This window comes from Gavialis gangeticus, unplaced genomic scaffold (genome assembly GCF_001723915.1).
Source record: "Gavialis gangeticus isolate Ggan-Ray unplaced genomic scaffold, GavGan_comp1, whole genome shotgun sequence".
Taxonomy (NCBI): domain Eukaryota; kingdom Metazoa; phylum Chordata; order Crocodylia; family Gavialidae; genus Gavialis; species Gavialis gangeticus.
In genome coordinates this window covers 36,076,380-36,096,438 of record NW_017728995.1, presented here as the reverse complement: position 1 = coordinate 36,096,438, position 20,059 = coordinate 36,076,380, and the positions used below count along the sequence as shown (strand labels likewise).

The 20,059-nt window shown below is 46.2% G+C and overlaps 2 protein-coding genes across 5 annotated transcripts in view; both read left to right on the top strand.

Moving 5' to 3' along the window:
• Positions 1–17,613, top strand: part of ATP13A3 (ATPase 13A3) — a 108,158-nt gene extending 90,545 nt beyond the window's left edge. Inside the window, exons 29-35 of one of the 3 annotated variants that reach the window (XM_019503500.1) lie at positions 224–296; positions 1,257–1,434; positions 4,247–4,434; positions 5,272–5,360; positions 5,855–5,935; positions 12,272–12,361; positions 13,205–17,613. In XM_019503500.1, coding sequence (XP_019359045.1) covers positions 224–296; positions 1,257–1,434; positions 4,247–4,434; positions 5,272–5,360; positions 5,855–5,935; positions 12,272–12,361; positions 13,205–13,402 — 897 coding nt within the window. In that variant the 3' untranslated portion in view covers positions 13,403–17,613. Of the gene's footprint in view, positions 1–223; positions 297–1,256; positions 1,435–1,695; positions 2,494–4,246; positions 4,435–5,271; positions 5,361–5,854; positions 5,936–12,271; positions 12,362–13,204 lie in introns of those variants that run through there. The other 2 variants (XM_019503501.1, XM_019503502.1) reach the window with 2 other exon arrangements.
• Positions 17,614–17,704: 91 nt separating this feature from the next.
• The window catches only part of LOC109288120 (platelet glycoprotein V-like), a 10,348-nt gene continuing 7,993 nt past the window's right edge, over positions 17,705–20,059 (top strand). The window contains exon 1 of one of the 2 annotated variants that reach the window (XM_019503503.1): positions 17,705–18,333. In XM_019503503.1, coding sequence (XP_019359048.1) covers positions 18,255–18,333 — 79 coding nt within the window. In that variant the 5' untranslated portion in view covers positions 17,705–18,254. The remainder of the gene's footprint in view (positions 18,334–20,059) is intronic. The other variant, XM_019503504.1, reaches the window with a different exon arrangement.

The window sequence follows — 20,059 nt, the reverse complement described above, 5'->3', positions numbered from 1 at the left end:
GTGGTCGGGCGCAGGGAGGTGGGCGGCTCAACGCAGGAGCTCCCCCTACTGGCCTGCCTCACGTGGTGGAAACAGCGGAGGGATACGAATACCCAGCTGTGTTCCTGAGGTGGGATCTCGGCACCCGCCACAATCCCTATCCAAACCATCCCATACAAATCCATCATCTGATGTTTCTAAATGTGAAGAAATTGCTAACATTTCAATTGTGTTTTCTCTATAGATCCTAAGCAATTTAGGAGACTTCCAGTTTCTCTTCATCGATCTGGCAATCATTTTGGTTGTTGTCTTTACTAGTGAGTATATTGTGCTGAATAATCTCTTTTATGTTCTTGTTCATATCTTTAATCCATTTCTTCTTATCTGTAGTCAACTGCTGGAGTTTCGAAAGAAAGAAATTGTGTTGGAAGCTCAAATTTATTGTCAGGATCTTGTTAAACACCATTTTTTCTGCGATGGTAGTTGTCATTTTCCCAAAGTATATGAATCAAAAAAATTGAATGGGAGGACATAATGTTATATTGGGGTGAGCTCAGGTGTGTGACATAATATAATCTCACAAAGACATGATGACAGGAGTGATTGGCAACCCTGGGAAACTGAACTTTGACCTAGGGAAACACATGGTTGAAACACTTGAAGGCATTTATTGTCCTAATGATGATGGTATGATGGGTACTTTCTCAACTCTTGCACTCGCTGAAGTTTTATGCACAACAGATTACGTTCACACCCAGGCTGTCTGCCCTTGTCAGTTTGTCTTCACCCATGAAAAATGCAAATGAGTCTATCTTACAGGTTACTATCAGTTGAATTATTGCCCAAGATTAAAAACTGCTCTTGAAACTGTGGCATGCTACCTCAAGTGAAAGTAGATAGCCTGCAGCCGCTGCTGGTGCTCACTGGCCACACAAGGGTGGGAAGGTTGGCTTACTCAGCCTCCACCACATTCACCAGCTGGGTAAGGATGGGTCACTGCTGTGACCCCTGACCCCTGTTCCCTGGCTCTCTTGGTTGCTTCATATCAGTGGGAGGCTCATTTTCCTGGTCTGTGTGATAACAGGCTGTTGAGGAGCAATCTAGTGCAGGCTGTTGCACATTTTAAATGCAGAGCTACCCCACCAAATTAGCATAATGCAAATATCTAGAAGGTACGAGCAGACCATTCCAGCTCCGTAAAACTCAGGCAAAGTGACTCTTGGAAGCATGAAGCCTGCTGGTGATCATCAGTTCTCTCTTTCTTTCCCTCTTTCCAGTGAGTTTAAATCCTGCTTGGAAGGAGCTTGTTGCACAAAGGCCACCCTCAGGTCTCATCTCAGGTCCACTTCTCTGCTCAGTCCTGTCCCAGATGGTCATCTGCATTGCTTTCCAAGCCATGGGGTTTGTTTGGGTCAAGCAGCAGCCCTGGTATGAGTCCTGGACCCCAGACTCAGAGTAAGTTGTAAAGAGCGTGGTCACCTCTGAAGGGGAAACAGCTGATAAATATGTAACCTCCAGCTGGGAAATGGGCAGTTCCAGGGTGCTAATGGCAGTGCTTGAACTACTGTGTTGAACTTGGTACATGGGGGCCATCTGCTGTGGGAGGAGAAAGGCTTCTGACTTTTTGGAGTCAAATGAGGATTTTTGTTTGGAGTGAATCTCACTTTGTACTGCCAATTGCCTCCTGAATGACAGTGGGGCCTTTCTTTCTTGCAGCCCATGGGACAGTTATACGGAGACCTGCACAAAACATTAGGGCTCACCTTGATACACAATGTGGAAGAACTGGCAAATGAGATGCTGCAGAGTGAGCTGGGAATCTGAGAGCTGCTTCCACCTCACTCCTGCAGCCTTGGGGAAACACAACCAATCTGTTATGTTCACAAGATTAGGGAAGGCAAGAAGGACAGTGGGCTTTGTTTTGTCAGGGTGAGGAGTATTTGGTGGCTCAATGTCCAGTTGGGAGGAGGTATCAAGTGGCCTCACTGCTGGGGTCTGTCCTGGGTCCACTGCTTTTTAATCTGGTGCTTCTTGGCCTTTTGGCTAAGGTGCAACCTTCACTATTAAAGTTTGAATCTCTTCATTAGATTTGGACCATGGGATCAAGTGCACATTTAGCAAATTTGTGGATGACACCAAGTTGGGTGGAATTGCAGACACTCTGGAGGGCAGGGCTGGGATCCAGAATGACCTGAATACACTGGAGATATGGTCCAAAACCAATCAGATGAAATTCAACAAGGAGAAGTTCAAAGTCCTGCACTTGGGACAGTGCAGTTGCATGCCCAAGCATAGATTGGGGAATGACTGGCTGGGCTGCAGTACTGCAGAGAAGTACCTGAGGGTTACGGTGGATCATAAGGTGAATATGAGCCAACAGTGTGTCCTTGTTGCAAAAAAAAAAAAAAAAAAAGCCATCAGCATAGTAGGCTGTATTAATAGAATTGTCACTTGTTAATCAAGGAATATGATTCTTCCACTTTATTCAGGGGTGTACCTGGTGGCCGTGTTGGTCTGAGACGAAAAGACATACAAAAAACTAGAACTCTTCATTCCAAAATGATATCTTTTATTAGACCAACTGAAAAATGGCAAGAAAATTTTCCAGTTGGTCTAATAAAAGGTATCATTTTGGAACCAAGAGTTCTAGGTTTTTGTATTCCACTTTATTCAGCACTTACTAGTGTTGAGTAGAGCTCAGAGGCCTCACCTGGAGTGCTGGCTCCAGTTCTGGGCATCACACTTCAAGAAGGATGTGGACAGACTGGAAAGAGTCCAGAGGAGAGCAGCAAAAGGGCAAAGCAGTCTGGGTAACATGAATTGCAAGGAAGGATGGAAAAGAAGGCATGTGTTTAGTCTGGAAGGGAGAGACTGATTTGCTAAGTTTTCAAACGCCTGAAGGGCGGGTATGCAGAGGATGGTGAGAAACTTTTTTTCTGTAGCTGCAGGGGACAGGACAAGGAGCAATGGTTGCTTAAATGTTGGCGAGTGGAATCTAGTTTGGAGACTAGGAAGAACTTTCTTACTATGAGGGTGGTTCCCCATTGAAACAGGCGGCTCAGAGAGGCTGTGGAGTCTCTGTTTTCAAGCACAGCTTGGAGAGAGACTTGGCTGGGCTAGTTTAGGCAGGGGTGATCCTGCCTTGAGCAGGGGGCTGACCTAGATGATCTCCTGAGGGCCCTACTTTTCCCTGATTCTATGAAAGTACAGGTTTGGAAGCAGGAGTGTTATGCCTTGGACAGCTGGAGCAGGTGAGGTGCTGAAGTCTTGCTTACCTGCACTGGCACTGCGGGCAGTTGCGGGCTGCAGATCATTCACTGAGGAATGAAGGTAATTTACTTGGGAGTGCTGCGACCCCATTAGGAATGACTGCAGGGATCCCATGAAACCACAGGAGCCACAGGTAAATTTGCTGTCATTTCCAGGGGAAAGTGGAAAGGAAAGGAACAGAACAGCCCCATCTGGAATCACCTTGTACAAAGAGCAGTTGTAACATGAGTAGAATTTAGGCTGAACAAGACGACTGAATCTGGAGAGCCCTGAATTCCAGATTGAGATGCTGAGCTGAGTTACTATCGAAGGGCCCCCTTGCTTTAAGCTCATTTCCACTTTGTCCATAAAGTTAGTAGATTGTCTAGTTACTACATCTTGTTTCGGTGGCCCCGTAGCTTTATACCCTGAGCTACTATTTATACCCATTTCTTCTGGAGACTGACAGATTAGTTAGGTTCAAAAGGGTATTGGACAGATTCATGCAGGACAGGTTCATCAGTGGGTATGAAATGTGATAGTAGAGCTGTAGCCTCCAAGTTAGGATTTTCTAGGCCTCTGGAAGCTGTAAGGAGAGAGGAGAGGGGTTGAGGCGGATCAGTCCAGACAGGCCTTGTACAAAGGTCCAGACAGGCCTTAGCATCTGCTCTGTGCCCCTGTGAGGGACAGGATACTGAGCCAGATAGACCTAGTACGGCAGAGCTTGTCTTTTTACTTACTGCAGCCTCCGGGAGCATGTGCGACAATGAGGCTTGTTCCCGTAACGACTGACATCTTGAAAACAACCTCAGGACTCGCAAGCCGCAAAAGAAACTCCAGTCCCTGGCCTCAGTCATTTCCAGGCACAACGACTTTCTTAGTTACCCATGGGAAAATGTCCAGAATGCATCTGCTGTAACCTAATTGGCAAAATTTCCTGGAATTATTTTTGTGTTGCTTACAGTGGATGCAACTCTTTTCTCTTCAACTGCATGTTGAATGTTCTCCTGTGTTGCAGTGCATGTAACCTATCGAGTGCCACAGACGCCAACTCCTCCAGCCACGGGAACCAGACCCTTCACGATGAGCACAATATCAAAAACTATGAAAACACGACCGTGTTTTTTATCTCCAGCTTTCAATACCTCATCGTGGCAATTGTCTTTTCTAAAGGGAAGCCCTTTAGACAGCCTTGCTACAAAAACTGTAAGTTTTTAATAAACAGCCCTGCTGTATTTTTGCAAATAAGGGTTTCCTATTGCAATAGACTGACTTAATTCATGTAATGGATTTGTTCAGAATCCGATCCTTTCCTAGTCTTTAGAATCCCGTCCTACTGATTCCCTTGTCTAGCATCCCATGATATGATGGGAAAAAATAACAGTTTTGCTCACTAGAAAATGAGTTTCTTCCCCAGGAAATAGGGGACAAGATAATATGTCTATTGAAAATACGTGGGGCACTAAAAATATCCAGGATTCCTCTGGGGATGTTGTTTCAGCCATCTAATGAAGAAATTTCTTGTATGCTACAAATTGTCACTCTTTTCAAAGTAATTTTTGTGAAATGCAGGTGGTTCATTCTTGGCAAGAAAGTAGTTTCTCCTTTGGGAAACTGAACTAAGTGCAGTTGCTCCACTGATGCATTTCCCTCATTGAATTAAGTACTTTGGGTAACATAATACACCTGGTTTTATGTCCTTCTCAAGTAAAATGTCAACGTTACCCGTGTTTTAAAGTGCATTCAGATTGTATTTTCTGTTGTGAACAGGGAAAACTTGTATCACAAACTGTATTTTCATAAATTACTGAGAAGGGGATATGTGTTAAGATCTTTTTATATATGTAGTCAAATAATTAGAATAGAATTCTGCAAATTCCTTCAAATCCAAGATTTAAATATAAGACTATTTGCTTCTGGTTTATTAATGTAAAATACCCTTTGCCCTGTTTTATAGACATTGTTTCTTACAGCATGTATGACAGACATGCATACTGGCTATGAAAGACAAACTGATAAGTTATATTTTCTCCTCTTTTACAGTTCTTTTTGTTTTCTCTGTGATATTTCTTTATATCTTCATATCTGTCATCATGTTGCATCCAACTGAAGTTATTGACTCGTCTCTAGAGGTAAGATCCAGTGAATACACATCACACACAATGCAGCTGGCTTCCTTCTCAGACAACTTCTCTTGGCCCTGGTAGACACTTTTGACAACTAGAGTTCTGCTAGAAGAACTGAACACAAATTGGACATACACTTGTACAGTCAAATTATACCCAGCAATTACCTAGCAATTACCTAGCTTTGCATGACAATTTGAAGAAGCATTTACCTTAAAAAAACCCAACCCTATCAACCTAAGTTATAAGTTGAAATGTGTTTCAAACCCTTAATACTTTTTCTCAGAAAGCCTCTCAGAATGCAAAAAGATAAAATCCAGTGCTTTCTACAGCAAAGCATTTGCTCTAGTGCATAGACTTCTGTTCGAGCAATAGGAACAGGAATTTAAATTTGAAGTTTATATCCAGCCTTGCTTCCATCCAGTTTTCCCGTATGCACACACAATTTTGTGCATGTTATGTTGAGTGTATGTTGCTCACCTATGACACATTTCTTGCAGCTGGTTTGCGTGCCATATCAGTGGCGTGTAACACTTCTTGTCATTATCATCATCAATGCAGTTGTCTCCATCCTGGTGGAGGTAAGTAGGTTAAGTTAAAAGTGGTCTTTTTCATGCGGACTTTTTTCTGAGCACAAGTATATCCTCTGTGTGGAGTGATACCTGACTGTAAAATGTCCATGGAAAACAGGTCGATTAGAGTTTTATATTTCTACAAATGTATTTTCAGGCAACATTTAGGCTGTAGAATTTTGTGTTTAAAAACTGGTTTCTCTGAAAGGTTTAACGATTCACAATGTAGACAATAATGTGTCATGAAGTAATTGAGCAAAGTTTTGTAGTAAATTCAAAATAACACACAACAGCACCCTATTTATAATCATTTATAAATCTTTGTTCTATACAGTCTTTAGGGTGCTTGTTGTTATTACTGTCAATTATTTTGTCATCTAATAACTTCACAATGTTTGAGAAGAGATCATTCACTCACCTAGTTGAATCTTCTCAAACCATTAGTTTTCATCCAGGTACCCTTGTTTGGAGCCCAGTAACTTGAGTTGAACTAAAGAATATGTTCTAGGAAGGTCTCACTGTGGACCTGAAGACATCAAGAGACAGACAAATCCACCACTTGAGTTTGTTTTCACAGTTAATCATCCTTGATGCTAAAAACATATGCCCAGCTTTAATCTAAATTAGTCTGGCTTCAGCTTCCTGCTACTGGGTCTCCTTTCGACTTTCTCAGCTAAATAAGAGCCCTTTTGTCCTGGTTATTTTCTTCCTATGAACATGTTTGTACATCACAATTAAGAGACGTTTTTATGATAAGTGGAAGAGATTGAGCTGTTGGAGGCATCTGTCTAGCCCTCAAGTCATCTTTCTACCTCTCATTTTCTCCTGTTTCTTTAACATCCTTTTTCTTTTCTTTTCTTTTTTTTTTTTTTTTTATGTGGTCACTGGGCTTGACACAACATTCCTGGATAAGCTTCACTGGTGCTGTGCATGGAAGGAAAATCCTTTCCCTACTTCTCCTCACTGCCATTCCTTTTGCAACCCAGGATGGCATTTGCCCTTTTTGCCACTCCATTGCACTGGGAGCAGGTGTTGGGTTCCTGGTCTGTCACCCCTTAATCTTTTTCAGAGCCCCTGCTGTTCAGGAGAAAATCCACCACTGTAGGTTTGGCCAGACATTGCCTGTTCCTAGGTGTCTGATTGGTATTTGGCCCTATTTAAAAACTTGGTAAGCTGGGCCCATTCCTTGTGCCTGCTCTGTTGCCTCCTTATTTACACCTTCCTTGACCTTTGTGGCATCTGCCGTGAGCCATGAATTATTTCCGTATGCCTTTCCAGATCATCAGTGAAAATATCGACCATGGCCAGGGCCAGTCCTGAGCTCCTCCAAACTTCTCTACAAACCTCAACTTTGAGTCTCTCATGCGTCTCCCTGGCCTACCTTCTGCCATCTTTGATGGTGCCCCTTCCATAGCTGCTTGCTGAGGCCTGTCACTTCACCAGTGCTTAGTCTACTGAGCTTGCTTGTTGTCGATACCGCACTGCACAGTGAATAGACCATGGAACTGAGTCCGGGGCCTCTTTCATCTGAACCTGTAGCATCCATGCAGCTGCCTTCTCAGCAGGGATCCTGGTTTTCTCTGTTTAAAAATTGCAAAGTCTCCGATTAAACCTCCCCAAATCCACATTTTTCCGTGATTAAAATAAAACACCTTTGTTTTTGTGTTTTTATCATGGAAACATCAGAGCTCCCCCTGCCCCCTTCTCTCACCAGGATGTGGGTCCAGCTATGGCTGTCCCCCCCAACCTGTTTTGTGGCACTGGCCAACCCTGATATGCTTGTGCCCTGCCCATGCCATTACCCTTCTCTCCCCACCCTCCCCTGGCCCTGCTGGAAGGCCCCCAGCTACTGGGGCTACAGGGCCAGGGACCCAGGTCTGTGGCCCCCTGCCCCCCCAGTAGTGCCTGAACCCTGACTGCTGTCCGTGGGAAATATTCATTGTATGCCTGTGTCTTTGGCAGCATTAGTAAGTCTTACCATTGGCATTTCTTAATGACCCATCCTGAGGGTAATTTTTTTCCTGATTCATTTAAACTTTCTCATCTTTTTCCATGGTCACCATGTCATTTTCCCTAATTTCTTTAGCTTCCCTTAAAGGAATAGGATCATGGGAAAGCAGGGCTGGAAAGGACCTCAGAAGGTCCCTTAGTCCATCACCCTGCTCCAGGCAGGATCATCCCTCACTAAACTGTCCCAGCCAAGTGTCTGTCTAACCTGCTTTATTGCTGTCCTAGTGAGAAGATTTTTCCTAATATCCAACCTCCACTTCCCTTGCTGCAACTTGAGCCCATTGCTCCTTGTTCTGTCATCTGCCCCCACTGACACCAGTCCAACTCCATCCTCTCTGCAACCCCCTGCAGGAAGGTGAAGGCTGCTATTCAGTCCCCCTCGGTCTCCTCTTCTCCAGACTAAATCAGCCCAATTCCCTCAGCCTGTCCTCACCAGTTATGTGTCCCATGTCATGGGGCACAGGACTCCAGATGTGGCCTCACAAATGCCACATAGAAGGGAAAAATCACTTCCTTGACCTCTTGGCAACTCTTCTACCAATGTAGTCCAGGATGCCAGTAGCCTTCTTGGTGACAAGGGCACACTGCTGGCTCCTATTCAGTTTATTGTCCCCCGTCACCCCCAGGTCCTTTTCTGCAGAGCTGCTGCCCAGCCCGTCACCCCCAGCCTGCACTTGTGCAGGGGATTGCTCCCTCCTAAGGGCAGGACATTGCATTTGTCCTTGTTGAACCGCATGAGATTTCTTTTGGCCCAGTCCTTCAGTTTGTCCAGATCACTCTGAATCCTAGCCCTGCCCTCCAGTGTATCTACTACTCCCCCCAGCTTGGTGTCACCTGTAGACTTGCTGAGGGTGCATCCATCCCATCTTCCAGGCTGCTGATGAAGACATTGAACAAAACCTGCCCCAGGAGCAACCCCTGGGCTACTCCACTTTTTACCGGCTGCCAACTAGACTTAGAACCATTGAGCCCAACACTCCAGCTAGTTTTCTATCCACCGTATAGTTCATTCATCCAACCTGTACTTCCGTAGCTTGCCCGTGAGAAGGTTGTGGGAGGCCGTATCAAAAGCCTTGCTAAAGTCAAGGTGTGTCATGCCCACTACTCTCCCTGCATCCACAGAACTAGTCACTGAGTCACGGAAGGCAGTCAGGCTGGTCAGGCATGACTTCCCCTGGTGAATCCATGCTGACTGTTCCTGATCACTTCTTTTCCTCCAAGTGTTTAGAAATGGATTCCTTGAGGAGCTGCTCCATGATTTTTCCAGGGCTGACTGGTCTGTAGTTCCCTGGATCTCCCTTTTTACTTTTCTTATAGATGGGCACTATGTTTGTCCTTTTCCAATCGTCCTGGACCTCTCCCACTTGCCATGAGTTTTCAAAGATGGTGGCCAGTGACTCTGCAATCACATCAGCCAACTTCCTCAGCGCCCTTGGGTGCATCCTGTCCAACCCCATGGACTTGTACACATCCAGCTTTTCTAAATAATCCCTAACCTGTTCTTTCACCACTGAGAGCTGCTCACGTCCTCCCCAAACCGTGCTGCCCGATGCAGTAGTCTGGGAGCCAACCTTGCCTGTGAAGTCAAAGGTAAAAAAGGGCATTGAGTATTTTGGCCTTTTTCACATCATCTGTCACAAGATTGTCCCCCCTATTCAGTAAGGGACCCACACTTCCCTGATTCTCCTCTTGTTACTGACAAACTTGTAGAAACCCTTCTTGTTCCCCTTCACACCCCTTGCTAGCTGCACCTCCAGTTGCACTTTGGCCTTCCTGGTTTCATCCCTGCATACCTGAGCAATGCTCTTATTCTCCTCCCTAGTTGTTTGTCCAAGTTTCCACTTGTTGTAAGCTTCCTTCTGTGTTTTAACTCATTGAAGAGCTCCTGACTAAGCCAAGCTGGTCTTCTGCCATACTTGCTATTCTTGCAGGTTGGGATGGTTTGTTTCTCCACCCTCAGTAAGGTTTTTTTAAAGTACAGGTGACCCTTGCCATTCACAGGGGATACGTTCCCATGATCCCTGCGAATGGCAAAATCCACGAATAGAAGGATGGAGAGCAGCAGAGTAAGGACCCTGGACTTCAGAAAAGCAGACTTCTGTTCAGTCAGGGCAGGATCCCCATGAGGCCAGTCCCAGGGGGAAAGAGGTCCAGGAGGCTGTGGAGGAGGGCACGGCTCTGGCAGCCACGGCGGGAGCCCAGCGGCAGCAAGTGTGGAGCTCCTGAGGACCTCCGGTAAGTTTTTAAAGTGTATTTAAAATGTGGGTTCAGCATTCGCGAATATTTGAAATGGCGAATGCTGAACCCGTGAATACTGAGGGTTTCCTGTACAGCCAGTTCTCCTGGACTCCTTTCTGTGCAGCCAGCTGTCCTGGGACTGGCCTCATGGGGATCCTGCCCATCAGTTCCCTGACTGATTAGAAGTCTGCTTTTCTGAAGTCCAGGGTCCTTACTCTGCTGCTCTCCATCCTTCTTTTCCTCAGGGTCCTGAACTCACCCTTCAACAGATCTGACTGTTATCAAATGCCCCCGTTTACTGTGCCTCCAGTATACATCAGTTCCTCTCCATTTCCTCCTCCTTTCCATTTGCTGTGCCCTGCTTTTTCATGTCTAATTGCTGTTGTCATATCACCTCTGAGCCTGGTTCTTTCATGAGTGTGGAACTGCATCAGGCTAAGGTTGGAAGGGACACAAGGATAGTCTAGCCCAACCCCCTGTATGAATGCAGGCAGTTCTGCTCCTAAACATCCCAGACAAATGCTTGTTCAGCCTGAAAACCTCCAGTGCAAGCGATTCTGCAGCTTCTCCGGGCAGCTTGTCCTACTGTTCTGACAGCCAGGAAGTTCTTTCAGAGATTTAATCTAACTCAGGTTTGCTGCAGTGTAAAGTCACTGGTGTGTGTCCTGCCCCCAGAAGCAAGAGGAACACTTGCTCATCCTCTTCTGTCTGGCAGCCTTTCAGGTACTTGTAGACCACTGTCGTGTCAGCCTCTTAACTCCTGTTCTTGAGTTTTCAGACCACATCCAGTGCATCTTGCATTTTCTCTGACATCCCACTGCCCTGCTGCTGGCTGTTGGCCCTTCATAATAGGGCAGTGCTGACAATTGTTTGCAGTTTTAAGATGGCTGAAGGCCTGTCCTGGTAGCTGCTTGCCCCCGTGGCAGAGCCATCTCTCTCATATGGGACCTGTTGCTTTGGTTTCCATTTCTCTTCCCAAGACCGTTCCTCAAGAGTTGACTCCTTGAGTATCTGAGAAGGATTTGATGCTTCAAAACTTAATTCTGCCCAGGTGGTCTTCTGCCTTCGGTCTCAACTTGTCAGCCTGCTTTTGGGTTTCTGCTCTCTCCTGTTCCCTTGTCACTCACTGGTCCTTCCCTTAGTGGTAACAGTGGGTGAACATGGTTGTGCAGCATGCTGTGTGGCATTGCAGCTGGTGCTGTCATACACGCTCGTTCTCCTGTTGACCTGGTATTATGGGTTTGTGTACCAAACATCTCTTGCCTTCCGACAGAGAAAATATAACACGTCCAAAGCATGCCACAGAGCCGCCCCCTCCTTGTTCAGATGTGTTGCTTGGTAAAACTGAGCTGTGCCCCCTTCAGAACATGTCTGTTTTTTCCTCCCATTTGCCTAGCTCAGGAGTTTGCAAGGCTGTTGATTCACACGCTAAGCCTGGCTGCTCAGCTCCACTCCCTCGTTAACAAAGAGGAATTATCTGCTTCAGACAAGGATCAAAGAAGGCTCTTGGTTCATGGGCATACAAATCTCACCAAGATAGAAGCCAGCAGACTTGTCACACACCCTCCTCATTCAGGGACCCTGGACCTTGGCATAGGACCCTCACATAGAGTTAACAGACCAGAATTTGCACTGACTTCTCTGCCCTCCAGTGCATCCATATACTCCTCCTGTTTGCTACTCACTCACATTGCATCGTGCTCATTGCTGCTTAATAAAGATCCTCCCCCCCAATGATTAGAGAAAAGTGTCTTAATGTGAAACACCTGTAGCGCATTCAGTGCCAACGGAGGATTTTCTTGGAAAGGCAGCATCAGACCTGTTCTGAAGCCCTAACGCAGCGCTGGTATTCACTGTGGTTAATATAAGGCATTTGTTCACGTTCCTGAAAACCTTGTGGAAGTGCTTAAGTGCAGGAAATGGTTTATCACTTGAATACTGACCAAAGCAGATTCTGTTGGACAGGACCTTGGCATGTTGCTGTGCCCTGTGCTGATTGTCTAACTCACTGTTTCGGGTTTGATTTTGAATGTGCACACTAACAGCAAATGATGATTAGTTTCTTTAATTCTTCCCACTCACTGTAATGTCTCACAGAATGTCTTCCTTGACATGGTCCTTTGGAAAGTTGTGTTCAGTCGGGACAAACAAGGAGACTGTCGCCTCGCCACACCCCAGCCGCCTCAGGTTGGAGCCCAGTATTTTGCTGTCAGTCAATCAAGTGCATGCAAATTCAGTTAATCATGTGCCATGCCATTGGAATGGTACACTGAGGGAGGGAGCGGGGCGCCGCCTTTTAAACCTCAGATCACATCACATTGTAATTAAAAGGCCAGATCGTAATGAGGGGTTTGGAGGGGCAGGGGCAAGGAAGACTCAAGGAATGAATTGCATGTTGCATGTGACTTTCTTCTCCTTTCACATTAGATTTAATCATCTGCTTTGCGTGTTCTCTAATGGTGCACACTGTTCTTTTTCCTGGAATGAAACAGCATTATTAGGTCTCACCCTCAACACATTAAATGTGTTGTGGCTGATCATGTACCATCGGTTAAACAGCGTGTGATATGGGCAAGAAACATTCTCAGGGGGTTTCAAATTTGAGCATTTGAGAGCATTCTTGGATCGCAGAAAGGTCCCGGACCAAGCTGTAGCTCCTGATGCTCAGCCCGCGACTCATAGCGTACAGTAGTGCACAGTTCAGGCAGTAGTGAGAATGCTTTGAAGTGAGCAAGAAACAATTGCGGGTGTGTGGGATGTGGGCAGGCAAGGAGATGCTGACCTAGCCTCTCGCCTGTCTGCCTCTTTGACCGACATTCCTGCAGTAATGCCAGAGAGGAGCTGGCGACCCTCCAGAAAGGTCACGTGCCACGCGACCACTGCATGTCTCAGTTAGAAACAAGCGTAGCGTGGAACAGCAGTGAGGTGCAGTTTGAGAGTCTCCCTCTTAAATTTCTGGAATAGCTTTAAGGGGTTTTGCTGTCAACAACCTCATTCTCAGATCTGCTTGTTTCCCTGCCCCTTGCACAGGAGGCTGTGGACCGCTGGGCAGCCTGCTTCCTGACGCCCCTGTTTAGCTGCAGAAAGAAGACGCCACAAGCCAAGTACATGCACCTAGCTCAGGAACTGCTGGTGGATCCGGAGTGGCCACCGAAGCCCAGAACAACGACTGAAGCTAAAGCTCCAACCCAGGAAAATGGTTCCCATCACATAGTCACTGTCACGTAGCAGTGGCTCAGCAGTGAGCTTGTGTATTAGTGTTCAGACGAATGTGATCTTATGGCTTCATTGGGAAATGTAGTACTAAGCACTGTAAGTCCTAGTACAAATATTTCCAGCTATCTCCTGTCCCTGAATGCAGAGGGCAAGCTGGACAGCATGCAGTTCGCCCATGAAAAGGTGGGTGAGGTCATGTCCAGCAAAAGAAAAATGAGGGGTTTTTACTAATTTGAAGAGATCTTATTTTTCCATGTGCATTGTATTTAAAAATTTAAATTGCAGGGCTATTAAATAGCTCCTCTGATCATTTATCTAGGGTATGTTAACCTTTGGAAATCGTTCCAGCTTGCACTCCAGTGCACATATTCGTGCAGTTCACAATGTAGCATTTTCATGGTAGGTTTAGGGACACGTAGGAAAAAAATGTTTAAATGACTTTTGGTCACTGTCTTTGCTTTGATCAGAAAGCTTTGTGACCATATGATGACGCCCAGGTTTCAGCAAGTGTCCCTCTTGTTTCATGTGCCGTTCCAAAAACACCTCTGTGTCTGCTGGTGACACAGTGTTTTCAACTACAGGGCATGTAAAAGTTCTGGGTTCCTGGCTTAGTCCCTTAGTCTGACCCTGCAGGAAGTGGGACTGCTGTAGAGAGGTGTGCTCGGTGCCCAGAAGGAAAGCAGCACATTGCCAGAGTCATGCTGTGTTCCTCTTCTGCTCATGTGGAGTGGCATTGCAGTGGGGTGTGGGGGGGAACAGTCCTTCAGCCAGGACAGATTCAGCCTGCTTTTTGGGGTCTCTGAGGAGGGGATACCAGCAAACCTAGGCCTATAATGCCTCTTCTCTGTTCACCTTGCCTGTACCGCATTCAGCTAGTCACCAGCTCCACAAGATGCTTGCTTGATCCAGCAAAAGGTTAGATTGCTCCTATTGGACCAGGTTTATTAATGTAACTTGAGTGGTCTTTCCTAACCAATGCCTTTGCACTACCAAGGCCAGAGCTACAAGGCAGAAAATAATTTCCACATGACCATCACATTAGCCAGTCCTAATTCTGGGCACCGAGGGCTTATACATTTCAAAGATTGCTCTACTGGTGTCTTAATTGCTATGCAGTTCTTTGAAGATGCGAACAGATGAGCTGGAGTCAGTGTCTGGGTAGAAAACTGTAGGGCTGCTCTGACCCTCTTCACTCGTGCATCACCAGTGGTGCCGTGTGTGTCCTTGCAGTGGCAGCATACAGTTTTCCATTGGGTGGTGCCAAAGAAGGTTTGACACGGCCACCAAACACAGGATTTCAAAGTGACCCTGGCAGAGAGCAGCAGTTGCTTACATGTCGGTTGTAGAAGCCTACAAAACCTTGTGCAGCCTCATAAAGCAGTAGTAAAGCCATCAGAACAACTCCTTCAACACGTTACCCGAGGACATAACAAAACGATAAAGACTGGACAGCTTCTCCTGACTCGGTGAATCTGACGGAGCCAAGCAACTCTGAACTTTGAGAAGGGGCCTTATCCAGATCTGACCTGCATAGGAAGAAATGTCCCGGGTTGCACACGGGCCTCGGAATGTCAGGGCTTTGGAAATGACTTGAGGATGAGTCCCCAGCTTGAGAGCTCTGCAGGCTTAAAGGTCTGTAGAGAAGATCTTATGCTCTGGGATTCTTCAGGAAGGGAAATTTTGAAGCTCAGGCCTGTTTCCTGTGTGCTTTCTTATGAAGCAGCGAGCAGTAGCACCCGTGTTGCTAATTTTAGGGCTTTTGCAATGCTGAACATGCCATGCTAATGTTGCAATTAAAAATGGTGCTCGATGGTTTTGGGAGAGTACTTCTAGGAGCCGTGAGGGTTGTAGTTTTTAACACTCCTCACAAACAGCTTGTGGTCTGCTATCCTCCCTGACAGCTGGCAGGTCTTCCTGGCACTTCCAGGGGAGTTATTCACCACAGTCTTAATCAGTAGTGCAGAGCCGAGCTGTCCTCATCCCATCTCGTTAAACTGTTCAACACAAACACTGGTGACTTCAGAAGGGCCTGGAGTTGCACATGAGATCCCTGTTGCTGCTGGTGATTCTTCAGACTATCTCAGTCGTGTAGTGTTTGGGGTGGGGGAGAAGAATTGCCAGCTGAGTGCATACTTCTATCCCCTGTTTTGTAGAACACATTTTACTTTAATGGAAATATTCCATGAAGCTATGCATCTTGGACCTTGGAGCTGTGATTTACCACCACCTCTTGTATTTGACTTATTTAACAATTCACTTGGTGGGGTTTGGAGCTGGTATTGTGTTCATTGTTTTAACTTGCTGCTTCAGTCAAAAGTTAAAAAATAACGCGTGCGTCATCTGCCTCTTGGAAGTGGTGTTGCTTACTTAGGGTTGCCAAACCCTACCCCAGCCCTAATTCTCTTTCCCTAAATTGTGGATCCATCTCACTCATCTTGTTCAGATGCTAAAGTCAGTCTTTGTTTGTGATAGCAGCGCTTCATGGTCTAACCTGGTATCCGAGCTCGTTGGGAGGAAACTGCTTATTAAGGGAGTGGGCTTTAGGGCCAGAATTGTCCAGCTGTTCCCCTCCAGAACAACTGCCTGGTCCAGTCGAGGATGTTAAAAGCTCGACCTCCAGGACGGGTCCCTTTGACTTCAGCTGGAATTGCAGGTGCTCAGTCCACTTTGGGTAGGTGAGGCCCAGGTTCCTCAGGAGGGGCACACCGAAGGAGCGGATGCTTGCTGCTTTGTGGCTGAGCTGTTCACATCTGGACTGGCCCCGTTGTTCTGGAGGGCGGCAGCTGCCTTCTGGGGAAAATCCACTACCAGTTTGGTGCAAGGTGTTATGTTTCACAGGGCTCCCGTTCGGTCGTGACAGAAGCAGGTACAGCTCGTACTGAAGACACTGGGAATTGCACCTTCTTAACTCAGGGCTGGGTTTGGCCCTGTGTGCCCATGTTTCTTTTTGGACGGTTGATGTGGTTTTTCAGGTATGCAAAAAGAGAGCAAACCAGATCGGGACACATTAGCGAGTTCATTTCATAACTGGAAGTAGGCTGAGCTTCAGGGTCTGTGCTTAAAATCATCTTTGTACATTTTCCTTGAATGTGTGGGTTCAGATGAACAGGACTGTTTTGTGGGCCATACTAAATGAACTTTGGGGGGTTTCTTTCTACTGTATAATTCAGCCTCACATTGAAGAGTTTGATTCTTATTAAATTATTTGCTCTTATACAGACTTAAATTTAAATCTGTACATGTCTTACTTTGATGTATTAGGATATGTAAATATTAATGATTTGAATATTATTTATGCACCTACTTAAAGACTGGTCTACCCAGGAAAGCGGTTGTTAAATAATAAATGTAACTTTTTAAACTTTTTTAATAAATACCGAGATCTTTAAAATGTGTATCCCTCAGGGTTATTTTTAAAGCTTTCTTCCTTCAGATATAATTAGTGCTCACTGTAATCTTCATATATTCTAGAACTAAGTCTACTGTAAAATATGCTGCAAATAATGCTTAAGTGAAAGTGGCTAAATCATCCACAGAACCAAGATTGTTCATATTCATTGCACTTTTAGTTGGAAAACTATTGCAGTTTCTTACTCTATTTATTTTATTTCTTGTTCTGTGTGTTCACGAGGATTTGTGCTGTACAGTTCATCCCAAATCAGATAAATATCCATTTACTGTATTATGCATATACAGTGCTAACATTAGGCACATGGCAGATCCTTTTTGATGCTGCAGACTTTTTTTAATGCTTTTCTCTTGGTCGTCACATATATCAAGATTTAGGAAGCGCTTTACAGTTTCTCATGTGAAATTCTCATTTACAGAATTAGATTTTTGTATGCCTAGCGGGGAGGGGCTGGTTTTTGACAGTTTTGAGAGTCTTTGAATGTTAATTTTATACAGTGTATAGCTTCAGGTTTTTACAGCTATTTTCAACAAACTGCAGTTTGATAATTATGTGAGCACAAAATGACTTTCATGAATTTAATAAAAAATGAGAAGGCTTATGATTAGTGTGTTCTCTAGAAGTTTGGCTTTTATTTTTACAAAGCTGGTTCAAGTCAGAAGTGATACTGCAGCTTTCTATTTAAAAGCACACGCGGCTGCTCCAGAATGGTACCCGGCAAACACGCAGACCTGCACAGAGGCATTGTACATAGCCTTGTAAAAATCATTTTTGTGATTTGAATCTGTTTGAAATAAAACTGGAAATGAAGGCATCTTCCTCTCAAAGCTTTTTTTGTTTCATCATGTTCTCATGAAGAGCTGCTCGTCGTTGCCTCTTGCTCCACAGTCAGAACTGACCCGAGCGCCTCGCTGAAGCATAGAGGGCAACTCCCGCTGCCCGTCTGTTCCCTGCTGGTGCTGCCGAGGTTCTGGTTCCAGCACTGCAGCCCAGCCTGGCCATCCTTCCCGAGATGTTTGCAATGTAGGAACCCGGGAGGGAGGGCCCTGGAAAGAGAGAAATGAACCCCACTCGGACTACCCAGTTGTGTATTGAGGCTGCCTCGGGGGCATGTCTCTCTGAACATCGTTCATGGTGGGAAGAAGGAAGGATCCTGGCTCTTCTCTGGCTTGCATGGAGCAGCGTCCCTTGGCTAGAACTGCCTTTGCTTTGCCCCAGTGAAGGTATCCCTTTCTGCAGCCCTCTGTGATCTGTGGGTGTTGCTGCAAGCCTGGCTCAGAGCCTCTCCTGGCCGTTGCATTTGTGTGACTAGCTGCAGCCATCGCCCTCTAAGATTATTTCTTTCTCTTTTTTGCGTCCAGCTTTAGCCTTTGAAGTCACCATGCGAGGACAAGCTGTACAAGATGAGAGGTGTTATCTGGAGGGTGTGTTACGCTGCCATCCTTCCTGGGTAAAATGCAGCATCATGCGTGCTGGCGTCCTTACTTCCCTGCTCTATGCATAAGCAACTGGGAGCAGCTGCTTAGCCACTATGGTAAGTCTCAAAGGCTTTTTCTTAATGCTCAGGCAGGGCTGGGTATAGATTGTGCATGAGCTGGTCATTCAGAATTGATTAAGGAACCTGTTGAATCTTGTGCATTTGATTTTCCACAGATGTGGACTCCAGCCTCAGTGTGTGAGACTCGGGGTCTGTACAGCTGTTGGCAATGTGCGGAGTGTGTGGCCTCCTTGTGCACTGTGAACATCACAATCGCCAGACTGGGTCGGCCCCGCATCCATCCAGCCTTGCATCCCATCTCTGCTGCTGACCAGTACCAGGTGCTTCAGAGGAAGGTACAAATTGAGAGGTAGACTGAGAAAATGTAACCTTCATACAGCTGTCACTGGGGTCTTTAACTGTTATAAACTGGCTTAATCCTCACACCGGGAGTTTATTGTTGCTTCGAAAAATGTCATAATTATAACAACTGGAAATTCTTGAGAAGCTTGTCATGATAAATTCCTCTCTTGAGTCCTAGTTAATGACTTCCTGTGGTACAGCTTAATTGCACATTATGTGAACAAGTCTTTCCTTTATTAGAGTTGAATTTTCCCACCTTACATATAATTTCCTTGATTTTCCCCCCTCCCCACCTTGAAGGGTCTTGTGTTATGGGGCAGGAAGAAGAGATGTTCTTGTTTTGCCTTGTCTGCACCTTTCATTACTTTACAGCCTCTGATTGTGTCTGCTCTGATCTCCCTCCTCTCAGAAGTAATGCTCGTGGTCTTTTCAGCCTCTCTCTTCCTAGGAAAGCTTCCTCAGACCCTTGCTCATTCTCATCACCCTTCTCTGAAGCTCTTTGAGTTCTGCAGTGTGCTTTTGGGGGATGAAGTGAACCACCCTGTGCGTACACAGTCCCATTTGAGGTTGTGCCACTGATGCATATCGAGGCGTTGAGCAGTCCCTGTAGTGCTCTGCATGGTAGCATCTTGGCTGCCTCTGCAAACTGAGCAGAGGTCTTCGTTAAGCAGCCCGACTGTGTGCAGCAGTGGAAAGGGCTTCCTGGCTCCTCAGTTACAATCCTGTGAAAGGAGCAAATGTATGGCTGGCTGGTCTGTACCTTCCCGAATCTGCTTCACAGACCTCTTTAAAACAGGAAGGAGAGATGCTGTCTTCCAGTCCTCCAGGCTGGGCTCTGTGCGAATGGACCGAGCACGTTCTTGTGCAGGTGTTCAGCCAGCTCCGGAGCTCTTGGGAGCTCCCCTGGCCTGGGGGACGTACTACCCTCGGGTAATCATTTTGCCTCAGCGTCTCTTCCCTCTCCCCAGTTTCCAAGTGCCTCATCTCTGCCGGTCCCCGGTAGGAATCTCCCCAGCGGGCTCGGTGCTGAAGGCGGACACAAAAATGATTTCTGTTTCTCTGCAGTTTCCCTGTCTTCCTTAACAGCTCCCTTTAACCCCTGCTGATCCAGCCACTATTGGGGCCTTCCCAGGCTCAATGTGCACAAAGACTCTCCTGGCCCCGCAGACTACCGGGTCCAGACTAGCAGCTCAGCCACCGAGTAACGAGGGGCTGTTCCTCGGCACGCTCCCCGAGGAACCAGCTCTTGACTACCTTTTCTGGCCCTGCTGATTTTCCCTCTTCCTGGCCAGCTCATATAACTCTCACTCATGTTCTTGGCTTTGCCCTGGTCAGACTTAAAAGTGCCAAAGGAGCTCTGTCTGGGGTGAGTTTCGGCCCCAGCTGTGCCTTATCCCCAAACTCCTGTTGGTCGCTGTTT